General features: G+C 53.1%; 1 protein-coding gene across 3 annotated transcripts in view; it reads left to right on the top strand.

The window, feature by feature from the left end:
- The window catches only part of RBM5 (RNA binding motif protein 5), a 30412-nt gene extending 23855 nt beyond the window's left edge, over positions 1-6557 (top strand). For all 3 annotated transcript variants that reach the window (XM_054481967.1, XM_063661102.1, XM_063661103.1), the window contains 8 exons: positions 956-1117; positions 1529-1678; positions 1759-1830; positions 3015-3194; positions 3495-3569; positions 4660-4757; positions 4836-4965; positions 5913-6557. In XM_054481967.1, the coding sequence (XP_054337942.1) occupies positions 956-1117; positions 1529-1678; positions 1759-1830; positions 3015-3194; positions 3495-3569; positions 4660-4757; positions 4836-4965; positions 5913-6038 (993 nt within the window). In that variant the 3' untranslated portion in view covers positions 6039-6557. The remainder of the gene's footprint in view (positions 1-955; positions 1118-1528; positions 1679-1758; positions 1831-3014; positions 3195-3494; positions 3570-4659; positions 4758-4835; positions 4966-5912) is intronic.
- The last annotated feature ends 10148 nt before the right edge of the window (positions 6558-16705 follow it).

Genomic DNA, 16705 nt, shown 5'->3' with positions numbered 1-16705 from the left:
AAGAAGAAGAAGTTGTGTCTGTTAGCCACGCCACCTTACCCAGAAGAGACAGACACTGTCTCCTGGGTTCCTGTTGAGCAGATAGAGTGAGTGACTGGAAAATAGAGGAGAGGATATGTGACACCTCTCCTCTGTTGCAATTCCTGCTGAGCTTGGGTCCCTTCACCAACACCTCCTTCCAGCTCTGAGCTAGTGTTTATTGGTTGTGTGGTTGCCTGGTATCCACAGGATTCTATGTGGATGGGCCCAATGATGAGCTGTTGTCATGGCAGATGTCTGAATTCCATGACACGCCCACCTTTTCTGGCTGCCTGGTTTATGTAAATAGTCTGTGGAACAGAGTGAGACAAATTGCTCTTTGGGTGCCCTCTAGGTAGGCCCAGGGATTAAATTAATGGGAACTAGACTTTTAAAATTTTTATTATCATTTTTTTTGAGATGGAGTCTTACTCTGTTGCCCAGACTGGAGTGCAGTGGCGCAATCTTGGCTCACTGCCATCTCCGCCATCTCCCAGGTTGTTCAAGCAGTTCTCTTGCCTCAGCCTCCTGAGTAGCTGGGATTACAGGTGTGCTATCATGCCCAGCTAATTTTTGTATTTTTAGTGGAGATGAGTTATCACCATGTTGGCCAGGCTGGTCTTGAATGCCTGACCTTGGGTGATCTGCCCACCACCACCTCCCAAAGTGCTAGGATTACAGGCATGAGCCACTGCTCCCGGCTGGGAACTAAACTTTTTAAAGAAATCATATTCTATTTTTACTCTAGCAGCGTCACACCTCTTTGCTAGGTGGTTCATCATCTTTACTTAAACCAAGGTGTGCCAAGGGTCTTTTCTGGGCAGGAAATATCACTAGTCCACAACATATTTTATCTTTTTTTTTTTTTGACAAAATATGTAATCGACTGGCATAGCAGAAAGTCTGCATTAATTGTTTTTTGTTTGTTGTTTTCTAGTACTACTATAATTCCTTAACCCAGCAGTACCTTTACTGGGATGGGGAAAAAGAGACCTACGTGCCAGCTGCAGAGTCTAGCTCCCACCAGCAGACGGGCCTGCCTCCTGTAAAAGAGGGGAAAGAGAAGAAGGAGAAACCCAAGAGCAAAACAGCCCAGCAGGTTAGAACATGACCCATATTTCTCTCATTGAGGTATTGGGCTGAACTCTTGGTTTTGGGGTTGTAGCATTTATGTCAGTATTATTTGGATTCTTAAAAATTGGGCTCCACGTTTTATTCATACTAAGTTCTTAGAGCATTTTGCAATTTGTTATTGTTACCGTATCTTGACTGTCAGTTAGCCTGTGTACTTAGGAAAAAAAAAGCCCTGGAAATCTCAAAGCTTTTCAAGCAGTATTTATGAATGACTTTGGTTATATGTGATAACATCTAATGGAAATATTTGTAGGTGGAAGTAAGAGTAAAAGGGGTTTGTTACAGGGCATATAGTTGAGATAAGATCCTTAATGGCTCATTCTCATGGCACAGGGGACTAAATATTTTTTTGTTGGTGTTTGTTGTTTGACATTAGATCGCCAAAGACATGGAACGCTGGGCTAAAAGTTTGAATAAGCAGAAAGAAAACTTTAAAAATAGCTTTCAGCCTGTCAATTCCTTGAGGGAAGAAGAAAGGAGAGAATCTGCTGCAGCAGACGCTGGCTTTGCTCTCTTTGAGAAGAAGGTAATAGCAGGAATGGCCAGTACGTCATGATGGGAACTTACCTAAAACTTGAGTCTCATGGCTTGTCCTCTGTTTCCCAGGGAGCCTTAGCTGAAAGGCAGCAGCTCATCCCAGAATTGGTGCGAAATGGAGATGAGGAGAATCCCCTCAAAGTAAGGAGTACCACCAGTGTTGTAAAGACCCTATCTGTGGTTTGTGTCTCACTTTAAGGCTCAGCTGCATCTTGGCTAATGTGATTCCTACTTAAAACTGAATGTGATTGCTGTTGATGGGTATTGGAGCAGTTTCTGCACATAGATTCCATGTTTGGGGCTTTGTTTTCTGTGAGAGCAGATGAGATGGAGTGATGAAAGAAGCTTCAATTCCTAAGCTCAGTTAATTAAGTTTCATTGCATCTGTGAGTAGAGAGTTTTAATGGTCTGGAAAGAGAAAATTAAGACAAGAAAAAGCTTGTTTTACTAGATAGTTACTGGTCTGGGTGGGCCATTATTCTGATATGTTGTATTTGGGATTTTTATGTGTGGTCAGTGGTTTGAAAATAGTCACTCAGTCTAGGCAACATTGCAAGACTTCGTCTCTACTAAAAATCAGAAACAAATTAGTTGGGTGTGGTGGCTTGCATCTGTACTCCTAGCTACTTGGGATGCTGAGGTAAGAGAATTGCTTGAGCCCAGGAGATCAAGGCTGCAGTGAGCCACTGCACTTTTTGGGGATCATACCATTGCACTCCAGCCTGGGCAGTGAGCAAGACCCTGTCTCATTTAAAAAAAAAAAAAAAAAAAAAAAAGAGTCGTGGCATGGTGGCTCACACCTGTAATCCCAGCACTTTGGGAGGCCAAGGCCAAGGCAGGTGGATCATTTGAGGTCAGGAGTTCGAGATCAGCCTGACCAATGTGGTGAAACCCCATCTCTACTAAAAATGCAAAAGATTAGCCAGGGATGGTGGCAGGCGCCTGTAATCCCAGCTACTTGGGAGGCTGAGACACTTGAATCACTTGAACCTGGGAGGTGGAGGTTGCAGTGAGCTGAGGTTATGCCACTGCACTCCAGGCTGGGCAACAGAGTGAGACTCCTTCTCAAAAGAAATAGAAAAAGGTAATCACCCAGGAATCCATTTGTTAGGCTCCAAGAAGGTTGGTACCAGGAGGCTGTCAGGCCTAGCACTCAAGGACCTTACTGCTCCACGCAGTTGACAAAATGTGACTCACTACTAAAGTGACATACAGTAATGGGGATTTGTTAACATTTCTGATGAGGCATTACTTTATCCAGGTACATAGCCACCGCCATCTTCCTATTGTACATTTCCAGTGACCTGTCCTCTTTTTGTCCCCAGAGGGGTCTGGTTGCTGCTTACAGTGGTGACAGTGACAATGAGGAGGAGCTGGTGGAGAGACTTGAGAGTGAGGAAGAAAAGCTAGCTGACTGGAAGAAGATGGCCTGTCTGCTCTGCCGGCGTCAGTTCCCGAACAAAGATGCCCTAGTCAGGCACCAGCAACTCTCAGACCTTCACAAGGTGGCCATGCTTCTCTGAGCTGATCTGAGGGGGCAAGGGGAGGCAGTGAGACAATTTGAGTGCCCTAACAGTCCTGACGGTTCCAAAAATACCTGCCATCTAATGATGGCCTTACAGAAAGCTGTTCCCGATGACGGTGGAGGGAGTCTGGCAGCTCCACACACATCGAACTATAGTTTTTATGTGATTGTGTATTGTTTGGGCTTTGGCTCTTAAAGTACAGTAGATGTTACTAATGTTAGGACATTTCAAATTAAGATGGTCTGAGTCCTTACTGTGTCTTTCAAATCTTTTGTGTAGCAAAACATGGACATCTACCGACGATCCAGGCTGAGCGAGCAGGAGCTGGAAGCCTTGGAGCTAAGGGAGAGAGAGGTGAATGGGAAACTGTGCCACAAGGAAGAGGATATTGGGATAATCGCCTTTAGCTTTTATTTGTAGCATTTAGTTCCAGATCCCAGGGGCAGGGTAGAAGGATTTGTCATACCCTTGTCATCTGACCATTGTAGTTCATGTAGCCTAGACCCAGGCTCTGTGTGCCTCGTGAGCCTCACATTGTCCCTTCATCATAAGGGTGCACAAGGCAAAAGCACACTGCCGAGACTGCTCACAGGTCTTGAATGCCAGACCTTGCTGCTTAAATACACTGGATTTTGTTATGGAGAGAGTGGTCTAGTTTGGCCTGGCCAGGGAAGCCTTCATGGGCAAAGAAGGGGGCTTCAAATTAATCCCAAGGGACATGAGGTTATTGCAGGTGATATGAAAGGAAGGATGGGCAGGGCATGGCAAGCAGATCTGGGAACAAAGGCAAGAGAGAAGCCTGTGACACAATAATGGGCAAGCAGTTAGTGCTGGTGGTTAAGGCAGGTTGGCGGCCAGGTGGGCAGGGATTTAAATGCAAATAGAGGCCTGTGGTTTAGAAATGAGCAAGTGGGTTAGAAATCTCCCACCCGAGATAATTCTGAAGTGTTTGTAGTTAAGGCTTTTGCTTTTCTTCTCCCCACACCCTTCCTGCCCTACTATCTATGGTTCCACCTCCCCAGGGACTGCTGAACAGGTCTCTGGAAGCCTCCTTGATGTTGGAGGTATGCCTATCCAAATGTTGGAGGTATGCCTGTCCAAATGCTATGGAGAACGGGCAATTCTGCCTTCCTCTTCGCAAGCTGTACCCACTGCCCAGTGGGCTGGTTGAATAGCTTGACAGAGGGTGGCTAATTAAATAAAACTGCTTGTTGGAGACATAGTTCTGCCCCTGGTTCCACACAATTCATATCTACAAATTTAACATTTCAGATATGACTAGGTATGATGAGGGGAACAAGGGAATTTGGTATTTCAGAGCAGTCTAAAAAAAAAGCATTCTTCAGATTTAAAAATATTGAGGGGATAGTTTTGAATAGGTGCATTAGACGGTTACAGGTTGAAGTCTGTGAACATTTCCAGCAGTGTTTTTTCTCCCATGTAGATGAAATACCGAGACCGAGCTGCAGAAAGACGGGAGAAGTACGGCATTCCAGAACCTCCAGAGCCCAAGCGCAAGAAGCAGTTTGATGCCGGCACTGTGTATGTGATGCGCACATTTTCCAGTTCGTAAGCTGGGGCCCTGGCTGTTTTAAGTAACTGTGTGTTTGCCACTGGCAGGAATTACGAGCAACCCACCAAAGATGGCATTGACCACAGTAACATTGGCAACAAGATGCTGCAGGCCATGGGCTGGCGGGAAGGCTCTGGCTTGGGACGAAAGTGTCAAGGCATTACGGCTCCCATTGAGGTAAGCAGTAGGGTCAGGCCTTGATGTTTGCCAGCCTTATAGGCTGGCTCCAGAGTTGAGATCAGAGCACGCATAGAGCCTGGGAGCCAGGAGCAGCTTTACCTTAGCATGAAGGGGCAGATTACAGGCATGAGCTCGCGCCTGTAATCCCAGCACTTTGGGAGGCTGAGGAGGGTGGATTCCTGAGCCCAGGAGTTTGAGACCAGCCTGGGCAACACGGTGAAACCCTGTCTCTACTAAAATACAAAATATTAACTGGGCATGGCAGCGTGTGCCTGTAATCCCAGCTACTCAGGAGGCTGAGGCAGGTGAATTGCTAGAACCTGGCAGGAGGAGGTTGCAGTGAGCCGAGATCACGCCACTGCACTCCAGCCTGGGCAACAGCGACTCTGTCTCAAAAAAAAAAAAAAAAAAAAAATTTAGTAGGGTTTTCACCCATGATAAGAAATCTTTAAATTGATCAGAGCCCACATTGAGGTATCATATCCCGGGATCAGAGGCCCCTACCCACTGGCCTTCTAGGCAGGAGCTCCACCTGTAATTGCCCCTGCTCTGTCCTGGGAGCACGACTTAGTTCAGACTCTTGTAGACCATGTTCATCCTGTTTATGTGAGTTCTGCTGACATCGAGCTGTCCTGTATAATCTGTGCCTGTAATTACCAGGCCTTTCCCACACTTCAGAGGAGTACTTTGGGGCCCTTTCCTAGGCATGGATGCTTGCTGAGCAGGCATTGAGGGGTGGGTGATTTGCTGTGTTCCATAGCCCATTTTATTCCTCCAGTCCTTACACTTGCTCCTGGTCTCTTCTGGAGAAATCCTTGTCTTCATGTACAGTTTTCTCTCTTCTGTCTCCTGGTGGGTGGTCCTGCTGGGTAAGGGGTGGACATGGTGAGAGGTGGAGCAGCCCATACCCTACCTCCCAGCTGACAGTCTCTGTGCTTTCCCAGGCTCAAGTTCGGCTAAAGGGAGCTGGCCTAGGAGCCAAAGGCAGCGCATATGGTTTGTCGGGCGCCGATTCCTACAAAGATGCTGTCCGGAAAGCCATGTTTGCCCGGTTCACTGAGATGGAGTGAGAGAGAGAGAGAGAGAGAGAGAGAGAGAGAGAGAGATGACAAGGAGCACAAGAAGTGGTCCATCTCCTGAATTCGCTCTTACCGCCTGTCTCTTTAAGGGCATGCCTTGTGCTGTTAATAGATCTTAGGGTGAACCACGTCATTCTACAGGGTTCTCCCTCCCACCTTAAAGAAGTTCCCCTTATGTGGGTTGTCTGGTGAATGGCCTTCCTTCCCGCCAGAGGGCTTGTGAACAGACCGGAGAGGACAGTGGGTTTTTTATACTCCAGTGTACATAGTGTAATGTAGCGTGTTTACATGTGTAGCCTATGCTGTGGTCCATCAGCCCCTCACATTCCTAGGGGTTTGAGATGCTGTAGGTGGTATGTGACACCAAAGCCACCTCTCATTTGTTGTGATGTCTTTTCTTGGCAAAAGCCTTGTGTATATTTGTATATTACACATTTGTACAGAATTTTGGAAGATTTTCAGTCTAGTTGCCAAATCTGGCTCCTTTACAAAAATACCTTGAGAAATGGGTGTCCTGTGTCTGTTTATTCTTGGGTGGGTAGGTGGGTTAAGCGTGTCTGAGCCAGTCAAGCCTTGTGATGAAATCAGTTTATTTCTTGCCGCCATCACCATGTTCTGATTGATTGATTGATTGATTTTAAGGCAGGGTTGGCCAGGCGTGATGGCTCACGCCTGTAATCCCAACACTTTGGGAGGCCGAGGCGGGTGGATTGCCTGAGGTCAGGAGTTTGAGACCAGTCTGGCCAACATGGTGAAACCCCATCTCTACCGAAAATACAAAAAAATTGCCCAGACGTGGTGGCGTGCACCTGTAATCCCAGCTACTCGGGAGGCTGAGGCAGGAGAATTGCTTGAACCCAGGAGGCAGAGGTTGTGGTGAGCCGGAGGTCACGCCATTGCACTCTAGCCTGGGCAACAAGAGCGAAACTCTGTTTCAAAAAAAAAAAAAAAAAAAAGAGTTTAACATGTTTTAAAACTCTTAATGGAAATCATGGTAACTTAGTAGCTTTTCTGCTAAGACCAAAGTGACCATGAGTGCTTGCGCCTCTCTAGTTTCCACAGACTTTATTCCACACGTGCCGGAATGTGGAGTTGTCACTGCTCTGCTCTGCAGGGCAGATCCTCCCTGCTTTTGGCCATGATACAGATGATACCTGGTCCACCCTCTGCTGCGATGGAGGAACTGAGGAGGTCATCTCCCCCTGGCAGCACTCCACTCACTCCGTCTTCTCAGCTGCTAAGGAGGTCCTGGGGTCATTGCAGAGTTTTCTGTTTTGAATGGGTATTTCGTCCTCAGCACTCTTCCACAGGGCAGAGAACATCATTTTGACCCAGAAGACCATGCCTGACCAGGTCAGGAAGTATGCCTGGATCTCAGGCTGTTCTTGGGACCAGATGATGTGATGGGGTGCTCACATTGCCAATCTGGCCAAACTGAGTGCTTGAGCTCCACAGATTGGGCATGCAGTTAAGGTGGCCTTTTCTCTGCAGTTTGCTTTTGAAGCTAGACTCGCTTTTGTGGGTGGTCACGTTTTCCTCTTTTCGGGCAGGGCCTTAAGGAATAGAAAATGCTCAGGAGGTCCTCACCCTGGCCTGTAGGGTAGTGCCTTGGAGAAGCTAAGCCTAATCACAGCTCTGGCTAGGGAGAGGTGGAGGCAAATGCAGAAGCCCCAAGCCTGGGTTTCTGCAGAGTAAGGCTTGGGAACTTCACAAATGAGGGCCCAAGCGCCCAGAGCTGGGGTGGAGAGTGTGTCACAGATCTGGTTTACAAAAGTTGGATAAGAAACTGGTCTCACCTCCAGAGCCCTCACAGCATCAGGGGAGATGCTGGTGTTCCTCGCACCTGAGCAGCAGTCCTGAGTACCCTAATTAGACCCTTTTGACATCTGGCCCGGAAAGCTCTTCCAGGTGAGCATACCCAGAATAGGATCTGGGAAGCTCTTAATTATATGCACCCAGCTCAGCAAAGGTTGGGTGGAAGCGTCTTCCCTAGGGGAGCCACGGCCAGGCATTAATAGGAGCCAGCCCTCTAGCAGCCTCAGATTGACTTCCCAGCACCCGGAAGGGCACCTGAACCTGTCTCACACTGCTGGTGCTTAGGGTTACCTGTCAGAGCTACTCAAGGCTTTCCCATGTGTGCTGTGGACCACAGCATCTGTTGTCAACACCAGCGTGGCCTTTCCTATGAGCGTGAAGCTGAGGGTTCCTGTGAACGTGAGGGTCTGAGCCAGCTCCTCAGAGATGGGAGGCTCCCTCCTCTAGCCTCACCTGTTACCAGCATACCTAGCCAGGTGACTGCAGCCTTCACCCTGCATCTAAATTGATGGCCCCAGTCCTTGAGGTTTGACAGGCTGTTATCTTGGGCCCAGGTATCCTGCAAGACCATATTTGGGTGATCCTTCTGGTTTGGAAGCACTGGGACCCCAAGCATCCTCCTGACTGGCCCATCAGGGTTTACTCCAATCCCAAGCCCGGTTAAATGTGCTGCGTGCTGCCCATAGGGCCACCATTCCTCTTAGCCCTGTGTGATGTTGAGGTGCTGTGAGAGTAGTGCAGTCCTCTCAATCAGGGGAACCCAAATCTTGAATTTGAAAGGTGCTCTTACTAAACTAGAAGGAGCCTCCAAGGATTCCCAAGTCCAGACTGCTTTTGGCTGGGACAGCTGCTACAATGTGCAAGGCTTTGAGGGCCGTCCGGGAGCAGCTGTCATGGCTGTGCATCAAACAAGTTTCAAAGCCCAGATGAGCATCCCGGCCTGAGCTAAGCTCCCCAGGCATGCATAGTCTGGCTGGGGGTCTCAAGGGCACCCGGAGCCCAGCCACCCCGATTCCGGAGGAATGAATACCCTCGGGGACAGGTGGGGGTGTGGGGGAAGATTGCCCCCAGGGGACACTGGAGGCGGGTACTGTGCTGTTGGTGGCCACCAGGTGGCAGCACTCCATCATCTTTCCAGCCAGGCTGGTATAGGTGGTGGTAAGGAGAGGACTTCCCACCAAGTCCTGAGGTACTGGAGGTTCCCAGGGGCTCTCTCCACGTCTCTGGGACTCAAGGAGACCTGGCTAGAACTTCGGCCTTGAAACTTTCTGGAGTCAGGCAGGTGCCAAGTCTGCCTGCCTTGCAAGTTCCTGAGGGTCTCTGACCCCCAGGGACCCCCTCTGGCTGGATGGGGGATTCGTCCCCACAGCACCCAATGGGGCAAGAGCCAGGCTGACCCTGTGCACAGTAGGTACTTCCCTCTCAGCAATTCTTTCTGACCCAGGTAAATAATTTATGCGGTCGGTAAAGTGCATTTCTGCCTCTCATACTCCCTTTCCCTACCACGTGCTTATTGACTCACAGAAGTACTGTTACTAGAGCATCAGATTCTCAGCTTCTGTCCCTACAGCCCATGGGGTGTTGGAGCCCAGCTTGTCCAGGGCTCCCAGATGGAAGCAGGAGATGCCTGTAGTCCCTCATCCCAGTCTCCCAGAAGGTGGCAGGAGGGAGGTGGACTCATGGACTTGGGTTAAGGTCAGAACCCTATAGGGTGGGACACACCCAGCCAGAAAGAACTTTGCAGCAGAAGGCATGAGCCAGGGGCAGGGCCCTCCCATCCTGCTTAGTCCAAGCCACACTGCCATCCCATTTAAAGAGGAAACTGAGATTCAAAGCCGTTGCTGGACTGGGCTGCTGCTGGCAACTGCTGCCCCATCACCACTCCAGTGCAGTAGAATTGGGTCTCAGCTGCAGGTATAAGGTTGAGGTCCAGCCCTGGAGTGAGCTGGGCCTTGGGGTGCCTCCCAGTGCCCTGAGGAGAGAGGAGAAAGACAGAGAGAGGCAGGAGAAGATAACCAGAGGCAAAGTGAGGCCTAGAGGATGCTGGAAAGAGAAGCTGGAGGAGTCTGCAGCAGCCACAAGGGGACGGAGGAGGCTGAGGGGGCAAGATAACGTGGGATGGGGCTGCCAGGTCTAGAGGAGTTGGTTCTGCGCTACCCACGGGTGCTGAGATAGGCCTCTGATCTTGGGGTGAATTCTGCACACCAATGGGGGAGGCCGAGGCAGGTGGCCAAGAGAGGCTAGGGTGCCTGCTCGCGTCCTCTGCTGCTTTTATGTGCAACAGAGGTTCCAGGAGCCCCTGGCTCTCAGCTCTGGGCGGGCATCACCATCCTGAGTCTGGCTGGACAGGAGCTATTTGAGAATGATTCATGGATGTAATTAAGCCTCCCCCCACCATCCCCTAGCGTGGGCCTGGAACAGGGTCAGGTGCAGGTCTGGGAGCCCTGCCCAGCCTGTCCTGCAGGGTTGGGTTCAGCCTAGGGCCCCCTGGCCCAGCACAGCCCACCACCGCCTAAGGGCACCCAGCCTCAATCTATAAGACCTGGAGCAAGACAGGGCTGAGCCCAAATCCTGAGAGGCACCAGAGCTGGGGCTTCCTCTCCTTCCTCTTACTCCCCAACTCCTGGGCTGAGGGGCCATCCTCTGCACTGATAAGCATGCCATGTGTACGCACCCACATGCAACACAGGCCAGCCCTCAGGCATCCGGCTGCAGCAGGCAACATGCATGCTTCCCCATCACCCTTGATATGTGGGGTGGCGTTACATCCAGATCCTGCAGACTCCCTCCCTGGTTGGTGTGTGAAGCATGCACACTTGTGCATAACCCCACCCAGCCACTGGCACATAGAAGAGCACACACAGGCCAGGCACATTAATGAGCAAGTGTGCAAGTGCAGCCTGGCTCCTGAGGGGGCAGGAATCAGATGTTCTTGCTACCCCTGAGCAAGGAAACCTGGTCTGGCAGCCTTCTGTGAAGGGAGAGGGAGCCCCCAGGGTCACAGTATGGCAGAACACAAGCCACCACCCAGCAGGCACACCCTTGTGCACACAATGTCATTCTGAGGCTTTCTCCTTTTTAAGGGGGTGGATCTTGGGGGTGTCCACCTAGAACAGGCTTCTGAGCTCACTGAACAGGTCCAAGTCTGCCAGCCGTGGCTCAGCTCCCCGGCAGAGCTGGAGAGGGGAAGGGAAGACTGAGGAAGGGGCATCATGGTCTCTAAGACTGGCTCAAGGTTCAGTACCTTCCCTTCTAACACCTGTAGCCATACCTGCAGTGAGGACAGGAAGGACAGCGAGCAGCCTCTCCTGTTTCCTAGACAGACTGGGAAACTGAGGTCCACACCCATCTCATCCAAACCCAGGGCCCCAGTCCCCGATCCAGTCATTTCCACGTGCTGGCATCCTATTAGCTCTGCCATCCCCTCCGCCTGGAAGGCCCTAGGACCTGGGCCTGTCACCCTGCTCAGGTTAGGAGTGTCCAGAAGCAGCTGGGCTCCACCTCCTCCCTCCAACATGAATCCCCGAAGACTGGATGGATCTACCTTCCCCCAAGCACATCGGTGGCACCGGCTTGGCTGGGCCTCTCCTCTTATGGCCGGGAGCCCCAGCCCCTTAGCCTCTACCAGACAAACTGTGAGCAACACACGTGCCCGAGCCGCCCCCCGCCCCGGCCCAGGCCCCGGCCCCGGCCCCGGCCCCAGCCCCAGCCCCAGCCCCAGGCCCGGGCCCAGCCCTGGCCCCACCCCCACCCTACAGATTTTTCTGGTTCTTATTAATGTAAATGAAATGAAATCTGCTCAGAGCGTCCTTAATGGAAAGCGTTCCTGGAATTTGTGCACACGTGGTAGTGGGGGGGACACCCTGAGATTAACTCTTGTGCAGCCAGACCCAGACTAGTCAGGCTGTGGTGACTGGGGCTGGGGTGGGGATTGGTGGGGACCAGGACATTCACTCATGCCCTCCTAGAACTGTGTCCTGACAACATCAAGAGTGGCAGAGGCTCATCCATATTTTACCCCCTGCCCTGGGACCAGCTGGACAGGTCCGGAAGTGACTCAGAGCCTCAGGGGAAGGTGGTCTTGACAGGAAACGGGGAGCATTGGAAGGCCTTGATCAAGGAGGAGGCTGACCAAAGACAGGGGCACAGGGCTGGAGCTGGAGGGGAGAGTTGACAGACTATGCATCTTGTCCTCATCTGGCTCTACCCTGATTTTGAAGGGGGACCCAGGCAGACCCTGCCTCTCTGGACCACCCTACACAGAGAAGGCCCGGCCTCTGAGATCCCCTACCCTGGCCCCTGCCCACCGCACTCCTGAAACAGATCTGCCAGGATGCTCATCTTCATGACTATGGGACAAGAAGGGGGAGTTTGAGGCCCCGGAGTGGATGCCCAGGGCCGCTGGCTGCAGGGGATGGGGATGGAAGAGCCTGGCCCGAGCTGCTGCGTGCCCGCCCCCCGCCCTGCCGCTGTGTCCTCCCCACATCTGGATGCTTGTTCTGGCACAGCCCCCAGCCTAGCCCAGCGGAGCCGCAGCCGTGTTCTGCTGCCTCGTGGCCAGGACAGGGATGTCTGCTTCATTGGTGGGGGTAGGGAAGAGTCTAAGATTTCAATTTCTCCCAGGTGTGGCTCAGTCTGGAGGGTGCCTTGGGGAGGCTGGCTCAGAGGCCGGCACCTGGGGCGGGGGGTGTGCGGAGAGGGGGAGGGGGCCACTGAGGGGGTCTCAGGGAGGAAAAAGGGCTCAGAGTGGGAGGTCCCTGGGAGGAGGCAGGGGCTCTTTGAGGGGCAGGGGACTCAGGGATGGGGGTTGGAGAAACAGGGGGCTTAGGGGGCAGGAGCTCCAGGAGGAGGGCTGGAGGGGCAGGAGGTTTGGGGGGTTGGGAGCTGAGGGCTCAAGAAGAGGGATTGAGGAACACAGGGCTTTGGGAAGGGGGTTGAAGGGGCAAGGGGTTTGTGGGGGTTGGGAGCAGGGGCTTGGGGAGGAAGGTTGGAGGGAGAAGGAACTCAGAATGCGACTGACTTCACTGGGGGACAATGGGCTGCCAATCCTTCCACCCATACTGGTCAGGTGGCTGGGGGAGGGGCGCTGACCCACTTAGCTGCCTCTCCCCCAGGCTTCCACTAATGAGCGCTCTGGGCTTTGGGAGGCAGCCTTCCCCCCCAGGCTGTGCCTCAGGCCATCCCTTCCCCCACAGCCCCTCATTATCTACTGAGGGTGTTCATTAGCTCAGGCGTCCCCCCTTATCTACAGCTGCGCTTGCCTGTGGCAGTGAGGAGGAGGCCCTAGGCCCCAAAATGCACCCTCTTTGACCCTAGTTCCCCTACTCCCCCAGGACTGGGGAGACAAAGGCTACCAGATTGCTGCTGTGCAGCTCAGTTCTGAGCAGAGCTTTGATTCCACCTGTGGGTCCCCCAGCATGCCAATGAGGGGGGTGCTGCGGCGAAGCTCACAGGAGAGCTAGAACTCAGGCGCTGGCAGGGGCCCATGGGAGTGCTCTGCTCACCCCAGGGGCTTCCAGTACCTGTGATCGGGAGTCCCATTCGGCAAGGAAAGGGGCTCACACATGGTGAAGGAGGCTCCTGGATGTGTGGGGAGCACAGCTCTGAGGGATGCAGAGTAGGGGGCAGCACAGTTCTGGGGAGGAAGGTGTGGGGTCAGAAAGGATGGTGGGAAGAGGGGAGAGGGCCCTATGGGGCACCGCTTCTCATGGACACAGCTCTGCAGGAACAGACAGCCCATCTGCAGGAGCGCAGCTCTGGGCGGGCGATGTAGGGGGAGCAGAGAGTGCGGGAACCATCTGGGGTAAGGATGAGGGTGGGGAGCACGGCTCTCGAGGATGTCCTATGGGAGGACAGTCCAGGGAGGAGCCCACCTGTCTCCCACAGCCCTGGCCTCTTCGGACTCCTCCCCCACATTCCTGGGGTGCATGGGGAGGTTGGCTTGCTGGATTATGCCCAAGTCCCTGAGGCTCCCTCTGATTCTGTCCCGCTGTCCATCTGTCCTCCCTCCCCAAGGATCCCAAGGCCCAGGTGGCACTCTCCCCTCACAGTCCCCTCATTAGGGATGGGCTTTGAGATCCTTCAGCAGCATCTGCCCCCACCCCCACCCCCACCACCACCACCAAGCCAGCTGCAGGCCTGGCCCCTGGAGCCTGATAAATATTTATGATGAGATAAGCATGATAGGCCAGAGCCCAGCCCAAACCTTTGTCCTGGGAGCAGAAGACAGAGGCAGGACTTGAGCTTCGGGGGCGGGCTGAGTCTCAGGGCTGGGGTAGGGGGAGGCCTGACTGTGTAGGTCTCCTGGGCTCTACCTGGGAGGGGGTCGGGATGAGACAGGGCTCAGGAGCCGGGGCTCCTGAGGGGGCTGCCTCCAAGGTGCCACCCTGGCCAAAGCGGCTCCCCCCTACCCCTTGCCCAGCCTGTTTTGATGCTGCCTGTCCGCACTGCACGGCCGGCTCTGTTGGGACAAGGCCAGCTGGCCTTCTGTACTTGCTGCCACCCTGGCTTCTGACTTTCTCCAGGTCTTGTTGACTTCAGGAAGCTCCCAAACCAAGACTACCCTGACCACTGGGTCTGGAGCCGGGCTGGCAGGAGGGCCACCTTGGCACCCCTCTGAGGTACTGAGGTACTCCAGCCTCCTTGCTATAGGCCCCAGGGCTCTCCTGTCCCCAACCTAGGACAGGTTCCCATGGGCTGGCCCACCTTCCCCTCCCTTTATCCCCCAAATATCTCCCCCTCTAGGTGCCAGAACCAACAACAGGAGGGTCTGGGCACTCCATGAGCAGGAGGCCGAGTGCTGTTGCAGGGAGGGTGACTCTGTCCCTCCCTGCAACAGAGCATTAGTAGGCTCTGTACCCCAGTGCTGGCCACATCCTGGATCTTCATGAGGTTCGCTCCCAAGCCAGGGCAGTGTCACCTCTTAATACACACGCACACAGCCAGATCTGTCACATGGGGAAAAAGGGTACACAGGCCAGAGGAAGAAAGCAGCCAGCATGGGGTACACAGGCCAGAGGAAGAAAGCAGCCAGCGTGGGGTACACAGGCCAGAGGAAGAAAGCAGCCAGCGTGGGATACACAGGCATCAGGGGAAGGATACATGTATGTCTCCCAGGCTCTCGGCCAGTGGAATGTGGGTAAACATTGGTGCTCTCAAGACATAATATTGCCCTTGGGTCGTGGATGTATACATGGCATCTAGAACGTGATGAAATACGATACACTAGGCTGGGCACAGTGGCTCATGCCTGTAATCCCAGCACTTTGGGACGCCAAGGCGGGTGGATCACCTGAGGTCAGGAGTTCGAGACCAGCCTGGCCAATATGGTGAAATCCCGTCTCTACTAAAAATACAAAAAATTAGCCGGGCGTGGTGGCACATGTTTGTCATTTCAGCTACTCAGGAGGCTGAGGCAGGAGAATCACTTGAACCCGGGAGGCAGAGGTTGCAGTGAGCCTAGATTGTGCCATTGCACTCCAGCCTGGCAAAAAGAGCAAAACTCCATCTTGGAAAAAAAAAAAAAATACCATATACTCAGGGCATGAGTGAAAATTGTATGGGAATGTGGTAAATAAGACACCCAGGGCATAGTTAGGTCTTGTTATTAGGGGCATGGGTATATGCTGCCCTTAGGAGACACTGAATTCCTACTGAAGTCTGGATGACTGCTGAACCCAGTGTGGGGTTGATGACACACGTAGCAACAGTCCTTAGGGCTTTCAAAGCAGCCCAAAGCAAACCAAAAGGGGAACGTCATGGATGGTGAACCCAGCAAGCCTCTGGCCATTCCTGGACCAGGAGCTGGGATCCAGGTGACTCATGGGGACACCCATGGATTCCAAATCTGCCCACAGGGTGAAGTCCTCACTCCTCACAAGGCATCCAGCCCAGCTCTGCCAAGCAGGGCTGATGGCTGGAGATGAGGAGCAGGGGCAGCCTAAAGGAGGCCCAGGGAGGAGCCCCTACCTCCCTCACCCTCTGGCTTAGGCAGCCTGGGGGCCACCTGTCCAAGCTCTCCAAGAGAACCTTCAGGTCCATTGGGTGCAGGGCAGAGCCAGCGTGGGTGTGTCCTCAGCTCTGGGGAACCTTTCGCCTGAGGTTCCAGGTGCTCCTGTGTGTTTGGATATAGGCCCAGGCTACTATGGGGCACCATTTGTAGTCTCTGGGGCTGCAGGGGCTGCACCCCATGTGGCATGGTCTTGGTGGGAGAGAGGGTGAAGGTGGAGACCGACACAGGCTCCCGGCCAGCCTGGCCTGGGAGCAACTTGAGAGTCCCTGCTCTAGACAGGAATCTCAGCCACCTTGGGGCAAGTAGTCCATGGAGGCTGGAGGGCCCCAGTTCCAGAGAGTGTGGGCACTTTCTTTTTTGTTTGTTTTTTGTTTTTTGAGATGGAGTTTCCCTCTGTTGCCCAGGCTGGAGTGCAGTGGTGTGATCTTGGTTCCCTGTAACCCCCACCTCCTGGGTTCAAGTGATCTCTTGCCTTAGCCTCCTGAGTAGCTGACAGTACAGGAGTGCGCCACCATGTCCAGCTAATTTTAGTAGAGACGGGGTTTCACCATGTTGGCCAGGCTGGTATTGAACTCCTGACCTCAGGCAATCTGCCCACCTCAGACTCCCAAAGTGCTGGGATTACAGGTGTGAGCCACTGTACCCAGCCCACATGGGCACTCTCCATCTCCTTAAGGTGTCTGTGTGTGTGTGTGCCCATGCATGTGAGCAAGAGGAGTAGACCAAGTGGGGGTACACCAAGCCCCCACTCCCTCCTGGGATCAGGACCACCCCCTACCTTGTATGGTAAAGGTACCTGATAGCAATAGCTTAAGTGTACACGGAGAATGAC

This window comes from Pongo pygmaeus, chromosome 2, assembly GCF_028885625.2.
Source record: "Pongo pygmaeus isolate AG05252 chromosome 2, NHGRI_mPonPyg2-v2.0_pri, whole genome shotgun sequence".
Lineage (NCBI taxonomy): Eukaryota > Metazoa > Chordata > Mammalia > Primates > Hominidae > Pongo > Pongo pygmaeus.
Note: the sequence above shows the minus strand (reverse complement) of the source record. Positions and strands in the feature narration are given on the sequence as shown.